Here is an 18303-nt window from a genome sequence, read left to right as displayed (position 1 = left end):
TAGAGGAGACATCACGTGGTTCCTCATGGGAGGAGAGCACCGCCATCTTGGTGAGGTCAAGTTTTGAAGACCAAATCACTTTTATAACATTTAATAAAGAGCTCTGTTTTTGCTTTCAATCACTTCATTATATGAAAAAGAAGAATGGCTTGAAATTGCTTAGTTTTGTTCAGAAATACAAACTTCACGAGTACCCCTAACTTAACTAGTATTAGACTACTTAGATTTTTTCTGTTCCTTTATTTTATTTTACTTATGTTTTTATTTATTTGTGTGTTATGTTCATTGTTTCTTTTTCCCCTCTATTCTTTATTTTCTATGTCAATATTTTATATTTGGCAATGGTGACTGATCTTCGAGGCAATATTGATTACATCGTTATTGTTCGTTGTTAACGTTAATGTCATTGTTAATGTATGATACCGCAATTGTCAATAAAGTTTTTTTTTTTTAAACTTAGCGACGTGAACTCATTGGTCGTGGCAACTTACAGCCAATCAAATAGTGTGACGTCATCATTGGTCGAAGGACCCCGAAGGACCCCGAGAACATCCGGCAACCCGAGAACATCCGGTACCCACACCGCCCACCGGAGGATTTTGTGTTGGGGGGGGGGGGGGGGGGGTATTACTGTCCTCCTTCACTCCGTAACACCAAACATGAACGTGCGCTGTTAGATTTCCATGAAAATCACTACATGTTTTGTTTGGGAACTATTTTTTGCAGCGTAACGTTACGTTTCTGTATAAACAAAGGCGGAGCCTCCTGCCGCGCGTTCTACATGGATGTCAGGCTCACGGCCGCCGGAAAGGGGACAGTGTCTGCAGTCTGCTTATTACTGGGCAATATATAATATTCTGAGAAGGTGTCTGTACCAGAGAGCACAGGTAAAACTTGCGTGCAGCTCCAGAGCGGTCCGCTGCAGAAGAATCAACACGCACCCCCAACACACGTGTGCGCACCTTCCTCCTTTACCTACACAAGACTCTCCGCGCTCACACACACAGTCAATCTACAACGCCTATAGTTAGTTCACCAGTTAGATATGTAGTTGTTAGTTGTTACTGATGTTTGTTAATAAAGATTAGTACGTTGTAGTTGTATTTATTTCCCATGCGGCCGCCGGGGGATTTTGTGTTTTTTTTTCGTCTTTTTTTTTTGGGGGGGGGGGGGGGGGGGTTAACCGCGACACCGCGCCCCCTGGTGGTTCATTACCGCGGTGATGAAAAATTCGACACCGTCACAGCTCTAGTATGGGCTGGCCAAATTTGCGGATTCAGACTCTTTGATTAATGACTGGAGCTTCTGCAGCAGCCAGACGTGTTTTTAATTGGATGTAGACAACAATAAAGAGCAGCACTGACCATTGAATTCACAAAATGATTTGACTAACAACTGGATCTGAAATGGTTTCCATTTCTACTCCAAAATTAGTGAAGCACGATAATGACTTTTTACAACCTTTACCCAATATTTTCCTGCCTCTTGTACTCAACCAATATTTTTTTAAATACTTAAGAAAAAAATATTAGTAAATACAAAGTAACAGCAAATGGCTCTTATGTCTTCAACTAATATGCATAACTAGTTTTACCTGCAAATAAATTGAACAACAGATTGTACAAACACTTTATTAGCCATTTCAGTCTGCCATACATCTGTAAACAGAGAAAGTGTATTTCAATGGTCAGAACAAATACTAAGACTTTAATTTAAATACCAATGTAACATGTACATTTTTCAATACACATAATGCCCAGTATAATAACGTGCAAAAGAAATTGTTTAATTTTAAAGTGCAAAAATTATTGCTTTGATGGAAACTGAAGTGTAAAATAAAATAATAACTATAATAATAATAATAACTATAAAGCATCTCTGCTTTCTGACAGGTTAGCCATGGCGTTTCATCGCTGCCATAAAGTGAAAGGGCGTAAAGAAAACTGAGCGGGCGTATTCGGGAACTGAGTGAGCGAACCATACAACCGCGCAGGCGCAATTCTACAACTGCAGGCATGCAATCCTAACTGGGATGTGATCCCGCACAGTCAGTTCCTCTTTGCGCCCTCACCTGGATTTACGCTCAGTGTTAAGTGGCCGTTTTTGTCACTTGGGGGGCGGTATTCAGGGATGTGTTTGTCACTTGGGGGCAGTAACCTTTCTGGTCGATCTGATTGGCTAACATTTGCATGTCAAGTCCGGCGAGGCAGCGGGGCGGGACTTTCTTTTTGGGGCTTTAATAGAAAAGAAACGGCAGCTGTAACGTGGATTAAAACATTAACAAATGCAGTGATTTTCACATGAGAAAAACTTACAGCACAAAAAAACCCGATGCACTTTCTTTCCTTGGTCTTGGGTCGTTGGTTAAGGTTTTAATCCACGTTACATCTGCCGTTTTTTTCTAAAGCCTCTAACACAAACAGGGGTGGCGAACAAGTTCGACACAGAGCTGAAATTTTTAACTGTAATAGTCAAAGAGCCACACAACACGCAATTAAAGCCATATTATTTCCCATACCACACTCCTTTACTGACAATATAACAGCGCTGGATTAAAGGGCGCAGTTTCAGTTATAGATGTTTTTTTCTGTATTTGATGTTAACACATACCGGTAGAACATGCATGCTGGTGTGTGTTTTTGCGAGCGCAAAACTGAGTTTGTTGTGATTTATTTTTTATTTTTCAGTCATCAATCAGCATCCAAAAATTCATCAAAGTCCTCATCTTCTGCATCTAAAATAAACAGCTGGGCTTAATTTCTATCAAACACACCAAATTCCCTTTAGTTATCGTCAGAGTCTGTCTCATTGCCGTGCGGCTCCAAAGAACAGTGCAGGCAGACACGTCAGCCCCAGGTTTAGTCCTACAGACCAAAAGTGTGGTGTAACTCGGCCGGTGCTGCCTCCCAGTAAAAAGAGCAGAGGATGGACAGCTTTTCACAGTCATCTGCTGGAAGTTGCTGCGCTCAGCCTCAAGTCGATCTTCCAACACAGGCAACCTCCTTTTCCGCGGAAACTCAGCTGCTGCTGCGTCTGCTTGTCTTGTCGGAGTTGGTTTTCCAGCGTCCTCACTTGCGAACCATGGATTCATTATTTTAAATTCTGTGGCAACTGAGGTTCAATAAAGTTAGAAAGATCTTCACCGATTCGGACTTCCGGCCCCAATAACTCTTCTGATAAATGTTCAAATGTGTCAGCAAGTATCTCAATCATTTTGTATTAAAACAGAGAGTGAACCACAAATGCATTGCTATAGAAAAAAAAATGTTATTTTGCCTTTTAAATCAGAATTGTTAGCTTCAAGCTGTGAATGCAGACATGCAGCGAGCCGGCTGCCAAGGGACCGTCAACAAAGTGCAAACTCTGTGAAACCATTCTGTAAAAATCATTAATCTCACAAAAAGAATAAATGTCTATATTTATATGAACTGGTAATGAAGACTCGTCAGCATATTCGTGATACAATAAATATTTTGTAGTTATTTATTTTGTATACTTTTTCAGGACTAAAGTTATCAGTAGTTATGAAGATACTGAAGCTACTGTCACCAAACCCTCTGTATGGACTAATCATGACCTTATTATCATACTAAAATAAAGAATATGTCAATAATTCACTTTGTTTATTTTGATTTTGCTGTTCGAGGAAATTTCACCAAGCTTAACGTTTGCTGGTTGGACTAACACGCACTCAGCGGGAAGCTGCAGGAGACTATATTTCTAAATGTGCTTTTATTACTGTCGTGATTATTATTAAGGGTCTGCTTGCTCAAATTTTTTTAATCCATGCGGTCAGTGCTTTTTCCTTTGCTGTAATGACCCGAAAGACGGGTTAGCATTAGGCTTACATGTGCTAAAAACATTAGTCGTGAAAGTAATTAAAACTTTGTGCGGGCAATGAGCATCTTGGATGTAAATATGTGAGAATTATATCATCCTTTATTTTGTTCTGGATACCACTGGAAACACAAATGGTTTAGAGTTTCTCAGATTTGCATAGCTACACTTCCGCCTTCTGCGATCTGGAACTTCGGATTGCGGGGCTTTGTGCTCCGCTATGCGAAGGCAGCTGCCGGTCCGAAGACAAAGCTCGTTCGGGGGGGTGGGGTCGGTCCGAAGGAGGACCGCAGAAGGCAGAAATGCTGCTACATAGTCCTGAGAAGCTGTGTACAATCATCAGAAGTTCACAACCGTCACAAAGCCCTCTCCTTTGCCGCTAACACAAAGCTACAAGCCTGGCCGCACTGCTCCTAGCATGTGTCTCTTAGCAGCCGGATACACGGAGATAGCACTGACATCATCGCCCCCCCTCCCCTCTGGAAATGCTAAGTCGAATTGAGACATGTGACACTGTATGCAGGGTGGATGTTAAAATCAAAATGCAATCACCTCTTTGCATTTTCGTTTTAATTATGACACAGAATAAGCGGTTTTTAAGTAGAACATGAAAAGGCATTTTTGAAGTATTGATTTTTCATTTTAATTTTGAGTCATTTGATGCAGTTACATTTTGAACATTAAAAAGCATTTCTGTTAATCCATTTTGTCAAATTAGACATTTCTGAATGAATTTCGCTACACATTTACCAGAGAACTTTTTGAAAAAGGAAATGTCAAATACCATTTTCATTATCATTTTAATTCAGTGACAGAATACGCGGTGTTGAAGTAGAACATGTAAACGCATTTTGAAGTATTGATTTTTCATTTTAATTTTGAGTCATTGGATGCAGCTTCATTTTGAAAATTAAAAAGCATTTCTAATAATCCATTTTAAATGTCAAATTAGACATTTCTAAATGAATTTTGTTACACATTTACCAGAGAACCTTTGAAAGTGAAATGTCAAATTCCATTTTCCGTATCATTTTAATTAAGTGACAGAATAAGCAGTGTTGAGGAAGAAAATTAAAAAGCATTTTGAAGGATTGTTTTTCATTTTAATTTTGAGTCAAAAAATGCAGCTTCGTTTTGAAAATGAATAAGCATTTCTGGTTTTGACTTATTTTTAATTATGCTACAGAATCGCTTTCATACAAAGAGGAACTGACCGCGCGGGATCCGCACTCAGTTAGGATTGCAGGCTTGCAGTTGTAAAATGCAGGGTCGCTCGGGTAGAATTGCGCCTGCGTGGTTGCAAGGTTCGCTCACTCAGTTCCTGAATACGCCCGCCCAGTTGTCTTTACACCCTTTCACTTTATGACAGCGGTGAAACGCAATAGTTAGCTGTTAATTTTTTCTCATAGAACAGTTTGCAGCAAAAGAAAAAAACGCTCACTATCGATACTGGTGCAGGGCGCTGACAGCTATTTCCATGCAAGCCCTGCAGTTTTGTTTTGTTTTTCAGAATGAGAATAATGCTTGACCTTTCTCCCCTTTTTGTGGCACTTCTGTCTAACACATTTTGCAAAGAGCGAGTGAGTCTCAGACACGGTAAAACAAGCCCACATGGGTGAGTGCTGCGCCATGTTGCAGATAGAGTTTCTAGCACAGGCGCTGAGGTGACATCACTTACATGCTAAAGAAGCTTGTAGATTGGGAGGGCTGATTAGACACCTTGCTGGCACAAGTAAATACATAAGTAGTGAGAGAGGAAGCGACGACAGTTTAAGCTTTTAGTTATCTGTCAATTTTATCTGCAGATTTTTTTCTTATCGGCATGACGTCATACTGTCCACTATCGGCCGATAAATATCGGCATCCAAATATTATTGTGCAACCCTATCCAAAATCATTCATTCATCAACTTTGTGAACCTGCTGAATCCCTTTTGGGGTCACGGAAGGCGGAGTACACCCTGGACAAGTCGCCAGTCCATCACAGGGCAACCAACCAACAAGCAATTTAGAGACACCAATATGAGGCCTCTTTTCTGGACTGTGGAGGGAAACCGGAGAAAACACGCATGCATGAGGAGAACATGCAAACTCCACCAGAAGACCCAGCACCTTCTCACTCTGAGATAAAGGTCCACTTCAAAAAAACCAACCAACAAGCAATTTAGAGACACCAATATGAGGCCTCTTTTCTGGACTGTGGAGGGAAACCGGAGAAAACACGCATGCATGAGGAGAACATGCAAACTCCACCAGAAGACCCAGCACCTTCTCACTCTGAGATAAAGGTCCACTTCAAAATTACTTTTAGTCGATCTAAACTTTTCTAATGAGCAGGGTTTTAAATAAGAGACACAAGCAGCAACACTGACAGTATATTGGTTTGTTGATTTTATAAATGCCTGTGGAATCTTTTATAAAAGATTGAATTAAAAAAATGAAAAGTGAAAATGTTCTAATCTAAAACCAGTTGTCTACTATTCAATGGGTCTTAGCGTACAGTTATGCAGTCGCCTCAGAGGTAAACATTCCTGATTTAGATCTCCTCCATCCGCAATCCAACCCAAAGCTGTAAATATGACGTGATTAGGTGGAGGCAGCAGTAGGAAAATTTGGATGAAAAGTGCTCCAAATTTTTTAATATTTTAAAAATTAAATATTGATGTTAAAGATTGTATAAAAAAGTAACAGAGGCCTGAATAATTGACACATTTAAAGAACTTTTTATAAACGTGTAGATAAATTAGACAGGAATGTTTCAAAATTCTGTTATTTCAAAAATTCCCACTATCCTTTAGGCCAGGGGTGGTGAATGCGGCGAATGCGGCCGCATGCGGCTCTCGGCCAATAAGCATTTGTGTCTCATCATATTTTCAATATACTGTGCCTTATTTCATAGTTTTCCCTCTTAAACCACACTCAAATCCATCAAAGGGTATTAAAAATAAATAAATAATGTTAAAAGTAATTTGGCAGTGTGTGTGCTTTGATGCTGCTCCCGACACATACGTGACCGCCAATCATTTGCGCGGGTTACGCCCAATGCCAGAAAAAATAAGTCAACATTGAATATGCGTGCAGACTGTTACCGTCATGGTCAAAATGGAGAATGGAAAAATCCCTGTGTGTAAAAGAGCTGCTCTAAAGCTGCTGTTGACGTTCTCCTCAGTGTATGTATGTGAGTCCCTTTTTATTACCTTGAAACACGTGAAATCAAGGCATCGGTCCGTTTTGACCGATACCCACGTAAAGGAACTGCTCAGAGAGGCTAAAGCTGTCCTGGCGGTTAGCCCCGACTTCAGCCCCTAAGACTCATGGGAAGTGGGGAATCTTGGGTGTAAAACCATGAGTCAGGTGGCTGTGAGCAGAAGTCAGGTGCATGCTGTTTGGCTGTTGGAGTGTGTGATCAGATAAATGGCCTCTGAACCCAGGCAGATAGGGCTGCAATAGCTCTTTAATGCAGACAGTTAATCGGCAGCTTAACTCTTGTTTGGCTGCTACATTGATTTATGTGATGAATTATTACAATGTATTAATATTCCATCAATTAACAGCTGTTCATACAAAAAGTCAATCATTAATTAAAAAAACGTTATAAAAGCAAAGTTTTTTAATGAAAATTAAATTAAATTTATGCTACACACAACTGAAATGTAATTTATTAAATGTGTTAATTGTGAATTTGAATTACTTAGACACCAGAAGGATGCCCTGTCTAGATGTTTGTGTATTTGTTGGTGTAAGGGTCATTGAAAGAGGAATGTTGAGATACAAAGAATTACCAGTTAAATACTGTTGGATCAATGGTGAAATATTAAGTTTTTATCATCGTAAATCTGACTTCAGAGGAGTCAGTAGCCGTGGTTACATGTGCAAAATATCTTGATCGGATCAATGATCAGATTAGAATTCGACTGTGTACATGGGCCCAGAAAAACTACTTCCGAGTAGAACGAACGTTCACATGGTCACACTTTCGGTCGGAATAAATCATTTGGGCATACGCAGTAGTGTTGAAAATTCCGGAAGAGGAAATGAGTTCCACTGCAAACACAGTGAGCTGCCATATTCATTTAAGCAGCAGCTCGGTAATATACGAGATGATCTTTTAGATGTGCTTTTCTTAATGTTATGAATATAATGAAGCGCCTGATCGCTCATCATTTTATGTTAAATTCGTGTGGTCAGTGCTTAGGAGAAGGCTAACACGCGCTAACAACATTAGCCTTTGTGGAACACAAAATCCATGTGGGAAATGCTGCAATCTGCATCTTGCCTGCATGCAAATATGTGGGAATAACATCAGCCTTATTTTGTCGGGACAGGACTGCAAACACAAATTCATATGCTTGTTTGGACCGTTTCTAACGACTGAGCGACATTTCTGCTTTGAAAAGCTCACACACCGGCTTTGGGGCGGGCAGCCCGGGCTCTGCTCGGACACACAGTTCTCCTGAGTCAGGGCTCGACATAGCCATTTGTCCGCTGGCCCGGTCCTGTTTTTCGAGCAGTGCGGACCACAAGACTTTACTTTTCACTTGTCTGCTCGGGCCACTAAAATATTTAACGGTTTATATATTCTTCACCTTTTTCAATAAAGTAAATTTTGCGAAAACGTGTAGATTTACCTCGTCTTCATAATTTAGTTTTTCTGCTAGTCCTGTGTTCAGACTTCAAGGGTTTCTATGGGAAACCTTTGATCACTTCTCCTTCTCTCCCGCCTGCGCGCGCTCGGCTTTCACTGCCGAGCACCACGCGGCACGCGCTCACTACTTTTTTTTTTCAAACTTTATTGAATGCAACAATTCAATACAAAACAATGTTAAACAGCAACAACGAAGGCACAAGCCAGTGGGTTATTATTACATTTGATTATAAATCCGACACCGTCACTGAAGAGAGACTGAAGCATGTCAGAGATGTGGAAGACATGGCAGGAATAGATAGGAATATGTTGGATGGAGTAGTGGGTATAATTAGTAGTATGGACAGCAAGATATTTAATGAATGCATTGAAGATGAAACTGTATCCACTAAGCTTTAAGCTGAATGTCAAAGAATCAAAGGCAACTCCAAATACCTGAATCTCAGACTCAAATGCAGTAGAATGTTAAACTACTTAATTTTGTTTTTCTTTACAACACTGTAAGCAGTAAGTATTTCTAGTTAGCTGAATGATCTCAGTTAGACCTGCACAATATGAGGAAAACTCGCGATATGCGATATCAGAGTTTAAAATTGCGATAACGATATAATTTGCGGTATATAAACAAACAGCAAAATAACCAAATAACCATTCCCAGTTTAAAAATTATACTCCAAATGACCCACGTTGACATAGGTTACAAACATCTAACATAACAGGGCTTCATCTGATTGGTCAACAATGTGAAGGCGTCCATCCGATTGGTCAAATGCATTAAGGGATTTATTTGATTCGTTAAATGGTTCAAGCTGCCATTAGATTGTTTTAACACATTTAAGGTTTATGATTTATTGCGATATTTGCCGTTAGAAGCACCATGAAAACTTCTGAACTAGTGTTACCTACTACACTGCAGTGCTCTCTTCAAAACATCTGAAACAGACTAGAGCAGATTTAAGTTTGATATGGTCTATTTTCAGTCATTGAAAAGTGTAGAAATAAGTGATGTCACCAGAATGCACCAAATTGTACCATATTAAAAGTTTCCGGGGGGGCATGCCCACAGACCCCCCTAAAGTTGCAAGCACCTGCGGAGCGGCGGGTCCCGCTATGCGCGGTGTCGGGCCAGTAACTTTCAGGCAGGGCCAGTAAGTTTCAAAAACTACTGGCCCTGTGGGCCAGTGCAAATTTCTGGGCTATGTCAACCCCTGTGAGTCCAGCAGCCGCCAACCCAGAGCAGAAGGTCGGAAGCCTTCCTCCGGAGCGCACACGTAACAAAACACCACCGCCCTGTCCGCAAACACAAAGCTATAACTCCGGCTGCTCTGCTCACAGACACGGTTCACTCGCGCGGAGCAGCCGGTCGGTTCTGTATGAGCTCCAAAGCTTTCTCTGAAGCAATGCACCTTCTATGCGTGACGTAAACCAGAGCAGTAGTGACACACAAACAGAATGAACTGTTTACATGGAAAATGATCAGAAAAAGCATAACCCCCCTATCTATCTTGATCGGAAAGAAATTTTGATCCGAATGAGTCTGATCGGGGGTATTCCGAACGGCGTGTTTACGTGACGCATTTTTCTTCCGATCAGGCGTTCTTTCCGATTACTTCTGTGCATGAAAACGCAGCTACTGGCTCACCAGCATCAACCTCACCACCCCTCACTGAGTAGTCGTGTGTGTCAGAGAGAGGCAGAGAAAAGAGTGTGAGAGAGAGAAGAGTGAGAGAGAGCATGCATGTGAGATGAGAGAGAAGTGCCTGTGTGTGTGGAGGGGGAATCTGACCTCCAGGGTAGTCGCTGTGTTAACTCTGGCTAAGCTGCATTTGATGTGTGTATTGAGGCTGGACACTTTCCTTCAAATAGACACAAGTACAATACTGGCTGGTTTATTGTAGGGAAAGGAGTGTTTAAGGGAAAATAACGCGGCTTTAATTGCGTGTTTGTTTGTGTACGTCTTGGCAGGTCAGTGTGTGGTGTGGCTCTTAAACTCTCACAGTGAAAAGATTTGGCTCTTGGTGTCAAACTTGTTCGCCACCCCTGCTTTAGACTGTTGGAGCTGGCAGAGGAAAGTTCCTGGGCCTGACAAACCACCCTCTCTGGTTTAGGTGTTCAGCTAAAGACATCAGGAGAACTAGCTCTGTGGATGCCAAGGAAGGCAAGGAGGGCTTTGTTTCAACAGCTCTTGCCCCAACCTCCCCCTAGTATAAAGAGCTGAGGACAGCAGAAGAGACTGGAATGACAGCGTAGCAGTCGTATTCTCCCATGCATCCTCTCATAGGTGGAACACACATGATGCTGCAGCCATGGCCTGGCTCTTCAGAGGCTGCACACTGGGACATATGGCAGAACTGAACATCCTGGTTCCTTGGCTCACAGCAGAATTGGCATTTGTAGTTAAAATAGCTGGAGCACTAATTCAACCACTCATTATATGACCAACCGTCTCTTTCTGTCCACACCGTTTCCACTGAGATGAGTTTCCTGCAAATAAACAGCAGCATTGTTGTGTCTTTCTTCCTTGGTGGCTGCACCCAAAGCTACAATCAAATTAGGTCTGAAATTAGACTCATTTCGAGAGACTAATTCAATCACTGAGGCACTGCAGATGAGAAGGAAGCAGAGGAGCCATCCTGATGAAAGGAAGAATGACAGTTCACCAAGAAAACCTCCTCTGTTGTCCTTGTGTGCTGTTAGTGAAGGAAAACTGAAGCACCTGCCTTTTATGAATCAGCTCAGGCTGTGTTCATCACATTCCTGCAGAGGAGGAAGTCTGTAGACCTGCCGAATAGTCTAACAGCTTATGCTTCGGTGGATGTAGTCCCACACATAGCCTCACTCACTCCTCAGAACAACGTCAAAGATACCCAGATTGATGCAGCAAGAGCCAAGCTTGGAGGGGCAACCAGAAAACCAAGAATGTTTGAAAAGTTTTTATACACATGTCCAATGGCTCTACCAAAAACATCAAAAATGAGGAAACATTTGAGATTCAATGCTTAAAGCAATATCACTGACAAAAAAGACAATTAGAGACAACCCAGTTCAGCCACATTTGGGTTACAATGCAAAAACTCTTGAAACTGTTATAAACCTTGACTGAACTTTAGAATGTTTGGCATATGGCTGCACATTGCAGGTTTTCTTCTCAGGACTTGCCTTACTCGTTGGAGGTATTTAGCTGTTGCAGCTTTCCTTGTTGCGCATATACATATATATATATATATATATATATATTTTATATATATATATATATATATATATATATAAAACAAGTTTAACTTATAAAATGCCCTTTTCTTTTTCTAGAATATAGTGTTAGACATCAACTAGAAGCTACAAACTCAGAACAGCACTAACCAAAGGAATTGTGGTTGGAAGCAAGCAAAATGATAATTACCAGCATGTTTTTAAAAGTCTCCCAACTGGTTTCAGCCACTGAAGAACAAATGCAGAAAAATTTCAAATGTGGTAGCAAATCTATTGCACGTAAGTCTTTCATTAATTCATCTTCTAAACCCGTTTTTGTCACGTGGCTGCCAAAGCCAATCTTGGCCACTCGTGGTCGAAAGCAGGGTAAACACTTTCATACACACCAAGGGACCTTAAGTGTGTATGCGAGTGTGCATGGATGTGTTATTGTGCCCATGCATCAGACTGGTGACCTCTCCAGGGACAATTTAGAGTAACAAATGGAGAGTAGAGTAGCCCATGACGCACTTTTTTGGAAGGTGGGAGGAAGCTGGAGTCCACGGAGAAAACTCACACATGCACGGGGAGAACATACAAACTCCACACAGAAAGGTCCCCATCAGTGTTTCAGGTCCCCCAGCCAGGACTTAAACAGACTTTAGCCTTCTTGCTGTGAGGCAAGAGCACGTACCACTGAACCACCATGCATGTAAAGAATGAGATTTATGTTCAATCAGGGATAGAAAGTAGCAAGTGACATTTGGGTGTTACTGCAGTTGTTTGACTTGTTTTCAGTATTTTATTTTGGACCCTAAAGGCCCGTACACACCGGGACGAATATTCGCCTGGCGTTATTCGCCAGCGTTTTTCGCCACGTTTTTTGTGTTCACACCCAGGCGATTTTCGCTGACTGTGAGCCGAGCGAACATGCAATTTCATTCCCTGACATTAGATGGCGTTAAATGTAAACAGAAATACTCCTGTACACAAGGTGGCGCTGCGCAACTTTACGATTCTTAAAGTCGCTTTTCACTCAGAAGAAGAGAGCAAGTATTTACGCGCTTGTCAGAATAAGACAAAGAAAACATGAATATTTCAAGCATCAGTAGCTCCAACTGGTACTTGGTAAGGGGATATTTTAGAATGTCCGTCATTATTTCTTTGCGGCAGTGTAGACGCTACTTGGCGTCTATCTTCTTCGCTGGTATGTGTGCTCAGCAAGGCAGTTTTGTGTTTGAGCGCCCCCAAGTTGTGTTTTACTGTAACTTCAGAAGCTCCAGACACGTGTGCAAAAGCGCCATTCTCATTGGTCGAATAGATTTCGACGCGACGCGTCGAAAAAAAAAAACGAACCCGAGGCGTTTTTTTTTTTTTGACGCTTTGGCGCGTGGCGTTTTTTCGCGTCGGTGTGCACACTCACATTGGTGCCCTTTGTTTAGTCACGAGGCGTTAAACGTCGGCGAAAATCGCCGGCGAAATTCGTCCCGGTGTAAACAGGCCTTAACAGTGTGTTGTTAGATCGTTTTATTGTTTGTTTTGCAGCTGCTTTTCTTTTTTCATCATTTGCATCAAAGCTATTTGCTTCTTCAGAACAAAGATTATATCTAAGTGAAGATGCTTCACTCTCTCATGAACACTGACTCACTGATAGTGATAAGTACTGTAGACCTCGCTATTAGCTGTGTGTCTGATAGGACTGAACTCTTCTCTAATTTATGAAGTGATATTTCTGCCACCGCGTTGCACACAAAACTTTCTAAGTTGCAAATGAAAATACTAAATATTTGCTTTTCAATTATTTTTATTTTGTTTTCAATTTTTTTTTGCTTTCAACAACTTTTTTTTTGCTTTCAATAACTTTTTTGCGTAAGCAAAACACATGTTTTCGCATGCGTTGTGTGTCATCTCACTTTTTTCTTATCTTTGATTTTGCTGAGTTAAGTTTTAGTTTGACGTGACAAAGCTGCAATCAAACAGCTGCTGATTGGTCCAGATTCTAAACAATCAAATCGCCGTATTTATCTAACATGGTGTCTGGTACCGAGGCTAAGAGGCTGAACCAGCTCTGGTTACCCTCGATTTTGTCTCTTTGGATAAAGACGTTTTCATTTTATTATCCTTCTAACAATAATTCGTATTTTCTTTAGCATTGATTATTTTTTATTAAGTCAGATTTGTGAATTTATGGCTGAAGATCTCCTGAAACTGTAAAGTTTATCTCCTGACATTAAATAAACAGATGATCTGTGTGTGGTCTGTGCTCAGCGAAATCAAAGATAGGAAAAAAGTGCGATGACACACAACGCATGTAAAAACTTTTTTGCGGTGGCAGTTATATCACGCTAAGTCGTGCTCAGAGTAGTCAGCAAAATCAAAGATAGGAAAAAAGTGAGATGACACACAACGCACGCAAAAACATGTGTTTTACAAACGCAAAAAAAGTTATTGAAAGCAAAAAAAAAGTTTTTGAATGCAAAAAAAATTTGAAAGCAAAATAAAAAATACTTTAAAAGCAAATATTTCATATTTTTATTTGTAACTTAGAAAGTTTTGTGGGCAACGTAGTGGCAGAAATAAGACTCATGGGAAGTGTGAAATCTTGAGTGTTGAATCTTTCACCATCACTGATAGAGCTATGAAGAGAAGTGAGGTTCATGTTGTTGCGCTGTTCATGTGTGTTCATAATAAATGGGTTTAAATGCCAGAAAGGAGATGGAGCAATCTATTTCTCTATGGGGCAAGGACAGTCCACGCAGCTAGTTAATTAGCAGTTTGGCTCTCGTTTCCCGCTACGGGTGACAAAGCAGCTGGGTCGTAACAATACATATGCAGGGAAAAAAGAAAAAACGTACCGAAAGGGTACAGAAGTGAACCGAAACCGCAGTACCGAAACGGTTCGGTTCATCTACGTGTATCGTTACACCCCTATTATCCTTTAATGACTGAAATCTACTGTCTTTCACTTTTTTACGCCACGCAATTTGTACCACTTTGAATAGAAACCATGTATTCTTTAATATCAGTGTTTCATTACAGTCTCTTCTTCATTTAACTTTTTAGAGTTTGCACAATTCAAAGGATTTTATCAATGTAATGTATTGGGGCCAGGATGGGGCTTTCTGCTTTTATTTTGGTATATTTGTTACTTCCTGTTGCCTTCTCATTTCAGGTGTCTTGACTTCTCCCTCGCAGTGTAATTCTCCCTCAGTGTAATTCTCCCTCAGTGTACCTGTTCTCCCTGTTGTGCGCACCTGTTTGTTGTTGGTCAATCACTCATCCTGTTTTATAATCTGCACTGTCCTTACATTTGTTGCCGGATTGTTTTGTGTGTTTTCAGAGCTACAAGCATCTGGCAGTATTTCGAGCTATTATCTGATAAGTTCCGAAATAAAAGGAACATTTTTGATTCTGAGCTTTCTGCGTCCTGCATATTGTGTCCACACTGTTCCTGACAATCAGAAGTTGGTTTAAAAAATAAATCAATAAAAAAGTCAAACTGAAAAAAAGTCTGTTAAAAAAAGATTTGGAAATACAATTGTGTTCAAATACAGTAGAAATGACAAACTTTTTTTATGGTCGTATGCAGACGCAGTGGTTTTGTGTTTCATTGACGGTCAAACTAAAATTGAGGGTTGAATTTCGGCCACTTGGTTCTTTATTTGCCATAGAAACCAATTTACCTGATAATCTTTGACATTTTTAAGACTAAAGTCCCTTCTATCTAATATTTGTTCCATGTAAAATAATAATCTGTGTTTTCTTTTTTAGGAAATAATTATTTTTAAAATAGAGTGAAATTTCAAGGGGTTACATTCCTACAAATGAAAAACTGTTGTTTATTTGGAAAAAGGGGGAAATATAATTAACATCCCAGAAAAGAGTATGTTGGAAGCAGGAAGGAGGCCCTCCTTCCCCACCCCGATTAAGATTTTAACACGTCATTATCTCAATTTATATTTTCAGAAAAAATACTTGAGCACAGGAGAGGAAACTTGCTACTGTGGAAGTGAAAGTCCGATGACAGAAAAGACAAAGTAATGAACTGATGCATGCATGATCTCAACTAAGAAAATCAGAAACCTTTCTCTCACCCGACCACGATAAATATTAGGGGTGTAATGAGTCATGTTAACAATTATTTAAATCATATCATAATTTTGAACAATTTGATTCACTGACCTAAAATGAATAAAGGACATCTTTAGCCAAAAATTCAACCAGTGTAACTCAGTGATAAATATCTGGGTAATACACAGTGCAGATGAAGTAATCCAGACTTCTTGTATTTTTTACAAAATAATCAAGTGTAAATTAAATGGGTGACCAAACAAACAAGTATACAATGAATGTCAAATCCGTTAACATTTTAGTCTCCTAAAATTCAGCCCACTGTTGTTTTTCCACATCCAAAGAATCCAAAGGGAACATTAATAGAACATCCTAGCACACTGTATGGTCACACATCTTTGCTAAATGTAAAGTGTTTCCACACGTTGAACTTGAAGGATGGACTGATCAGTTTTTGCTGCATCACATGTGTGTTGTCCGCTGTGATGCATTTGGTCGTTTTAGTAAACCTACTTTACCTCAATCCAAATGGTATTTTCCAATATAGATATTATCGGTTTATCTAACGTTGAAACTTTTTTTAATGGTATTGGTCGATTCAATTAACCACTTGCCTTAGACGGAGCGATTTGGTTGGATCGCAAGAATAGGCGAGTCTGATGGTTTTCTGGTACTTTGTTTCACTGAGTTTGCACAAGTTGGAACGGAGTTTGCTGATGGTGCTTTCTTTGTAATTTTGACATTGGACTGAGTGACCCATCCCCTCTGACGTTCCAAATAGGAAGTATGCGCTGGTCCAAAAAAGCCGTAATCCCATAGACTTCTTATGAGAAATAAACACCTGTTACCCAGTCATTATTTTTGTCAATAACCATTCATGTTACATGTTGATAGTTTTGAATCAACATGTTCTTAATAATCTTCTTTTTTTTTCTTTATTGCAATGTATTTAAATTATAACCTGACCAATCAAATGCCTCAATAAAAGTGGGTGGTCTTACATCAAAAGTGCGAAACATTTTAACAGATTCTCCTGAGCCTGCTTTAAGGCGGTAGAGGTGTGGACTTCCACTAAGATCACTCGTGATTGGAGAGTGGTTGCCATAGAAATGTAGACTCAGACCAACACGGACCAATCACAATTTACTGAGTGTCTGGTTCCAAAATGGGGACAGACATAAAATGGCAACCGATTTGACTTTATTTGATTGAAACCGGGTGTAATGCATTTTATATGGGTGACGTCACATACGATTCGTCCAGTTATATTTTACAGGAAATGGTTGTAACAATTGACTATTTCAGAAAAAACATGATTAAAAACAAAAAACAAGGATTATGAAAAACATTTTTCAGTCAAAGTTTATAGGATTTTGGCTTCTTTGAGCCAGCAGGTACTTCCGGTTTGAAAGTCCAGTTCTAATTTACAGTCAATGATCATCACATAATATAGCATTACTATGGTCAATACTTGTAATAAAAGGCATTTTTAGACATTTGTCTTTAATCCAGAACCTTCCATCTACATCTGTATATCATTGTGTTCACGCTAACTAAGTTGTTTTGTAAATGTTTCTGGGTTTTTTTCATAAACGCACGTTTCAACAGCAATCTGGTTTCTTTGGACACGGAACGTGTCGTACCTCAGAAATAAAAGACGTAACAACATAAGTGCTGGGAGATATCTGACAGCAGCTTGAAGAATTTCAATAGAATCCCCTGCTGTTACACAGCGAGCCGTGTATTACAGAGCAGACATAGAAAGAAAACATCGTTTGTAGGCTCACTAACTCTGTCATCACTATCCAACCAGCAGAACTATGAAGCAGCAAGCTGAAGCTAACGGTAGATTTAGCCGCGTGAAGGTCTGCGGCTGTGATGCCGCTTCTTAGACCAGACGTGCCGCCAGCCCACGCAGGAGCGGACCCTTATCCAGAGGTAAGCCTGAGGACCAGCATCTGTACAGGGTTTGGTGACCCCGCAGAAGGGGGGGCTAGTGCTAGCTGCCTTAGCGTCGCTAGCTGGATGCCACCTCCCAACGCCGCTGCGGGCAGCAGGGGTAGGGAGGCGGGAAAACCAAAACAAGCCACCGTGAACAAAGCAGGGGAACACAGCCCGAGCGGGTTCCATTGTGAGCCCCGAGGCGTGCATACGAAGGAGCCTACCTCGGGGTGGAGGATCGGGACGCAGCCGGCCTCTTTCTCATACTCCTCCATAGCCTCGGCCATCTTGGTGGTGATGCTCGCTGAGCATTGTGGGAAACAGGAGGGGGGAAACCGACAAAGGAGGGGTGGGGGGTGTCAGCGACATTGATGATGGACACACGCATCTATGGGGGGGCAGAGAGAGAACCCCCCCCCCCCCCCCCTTTTCTCTTTAAGAAATCAACATGTTTATCTGTGACCAGGACGTTTTTCCTAAAAACAGCAGTTTATTCCAGAGTGAAAGTATGACTGAAAATAAAATCCTCCTCTGTGTCACCCTAATGCAGGGGTCGGGAACCTATGGCTCGCGAGCCATATATGGCTCTTTTGATGGTCACATGTGGCTCGCAGACAAATC

At 40.8% G+C, this 18303-nt stretch overlaps 1 protein-coding gene across 1 annotated transcript in view; it reads right to left on the bottom strand.

The window, feature by feature from the left end:
* Positions 1–18059, bottom strand: part of zdhhc17 (zDHHC palmitoyltransferase 17) — a 39933-nt gene extending 21874 nt beyond the window's left edge. Inside the window, exon 1 of the mRNA XM_004082978.4 lies at positions 17907–18059. Within this exon, the coding sequence (XP_004083026.1) occupies positions 17907–17969 (63 nt within the window). The 5' untranslated portion in view covers positions 17970–18059. The remainder of the gene's footprint in view (positions 1–17906) is intronic.
* Between the last annotated feature and the right edge of the window lie 244 nt (positions 18060–18303).

Source organism: Oryzias latipes, chromosome 23 (assembly GCF_053564925.1).
Source record: "Oryzias latipes strain Hd-rR chromosome 23, Olatipes_Hd-rR_3.1".
NCBI classification, from domain to species: Eukaryota; Metazoa; Chordata; class Actinopteri; order Beloniformes; family Adrianichthyidae; genus Oryzias; species Oryzias latipes.
Note: the sequence above shows the minus strand (reverse complement) of the source record. Positions and strands in the feature narration are given on the sequence as shown.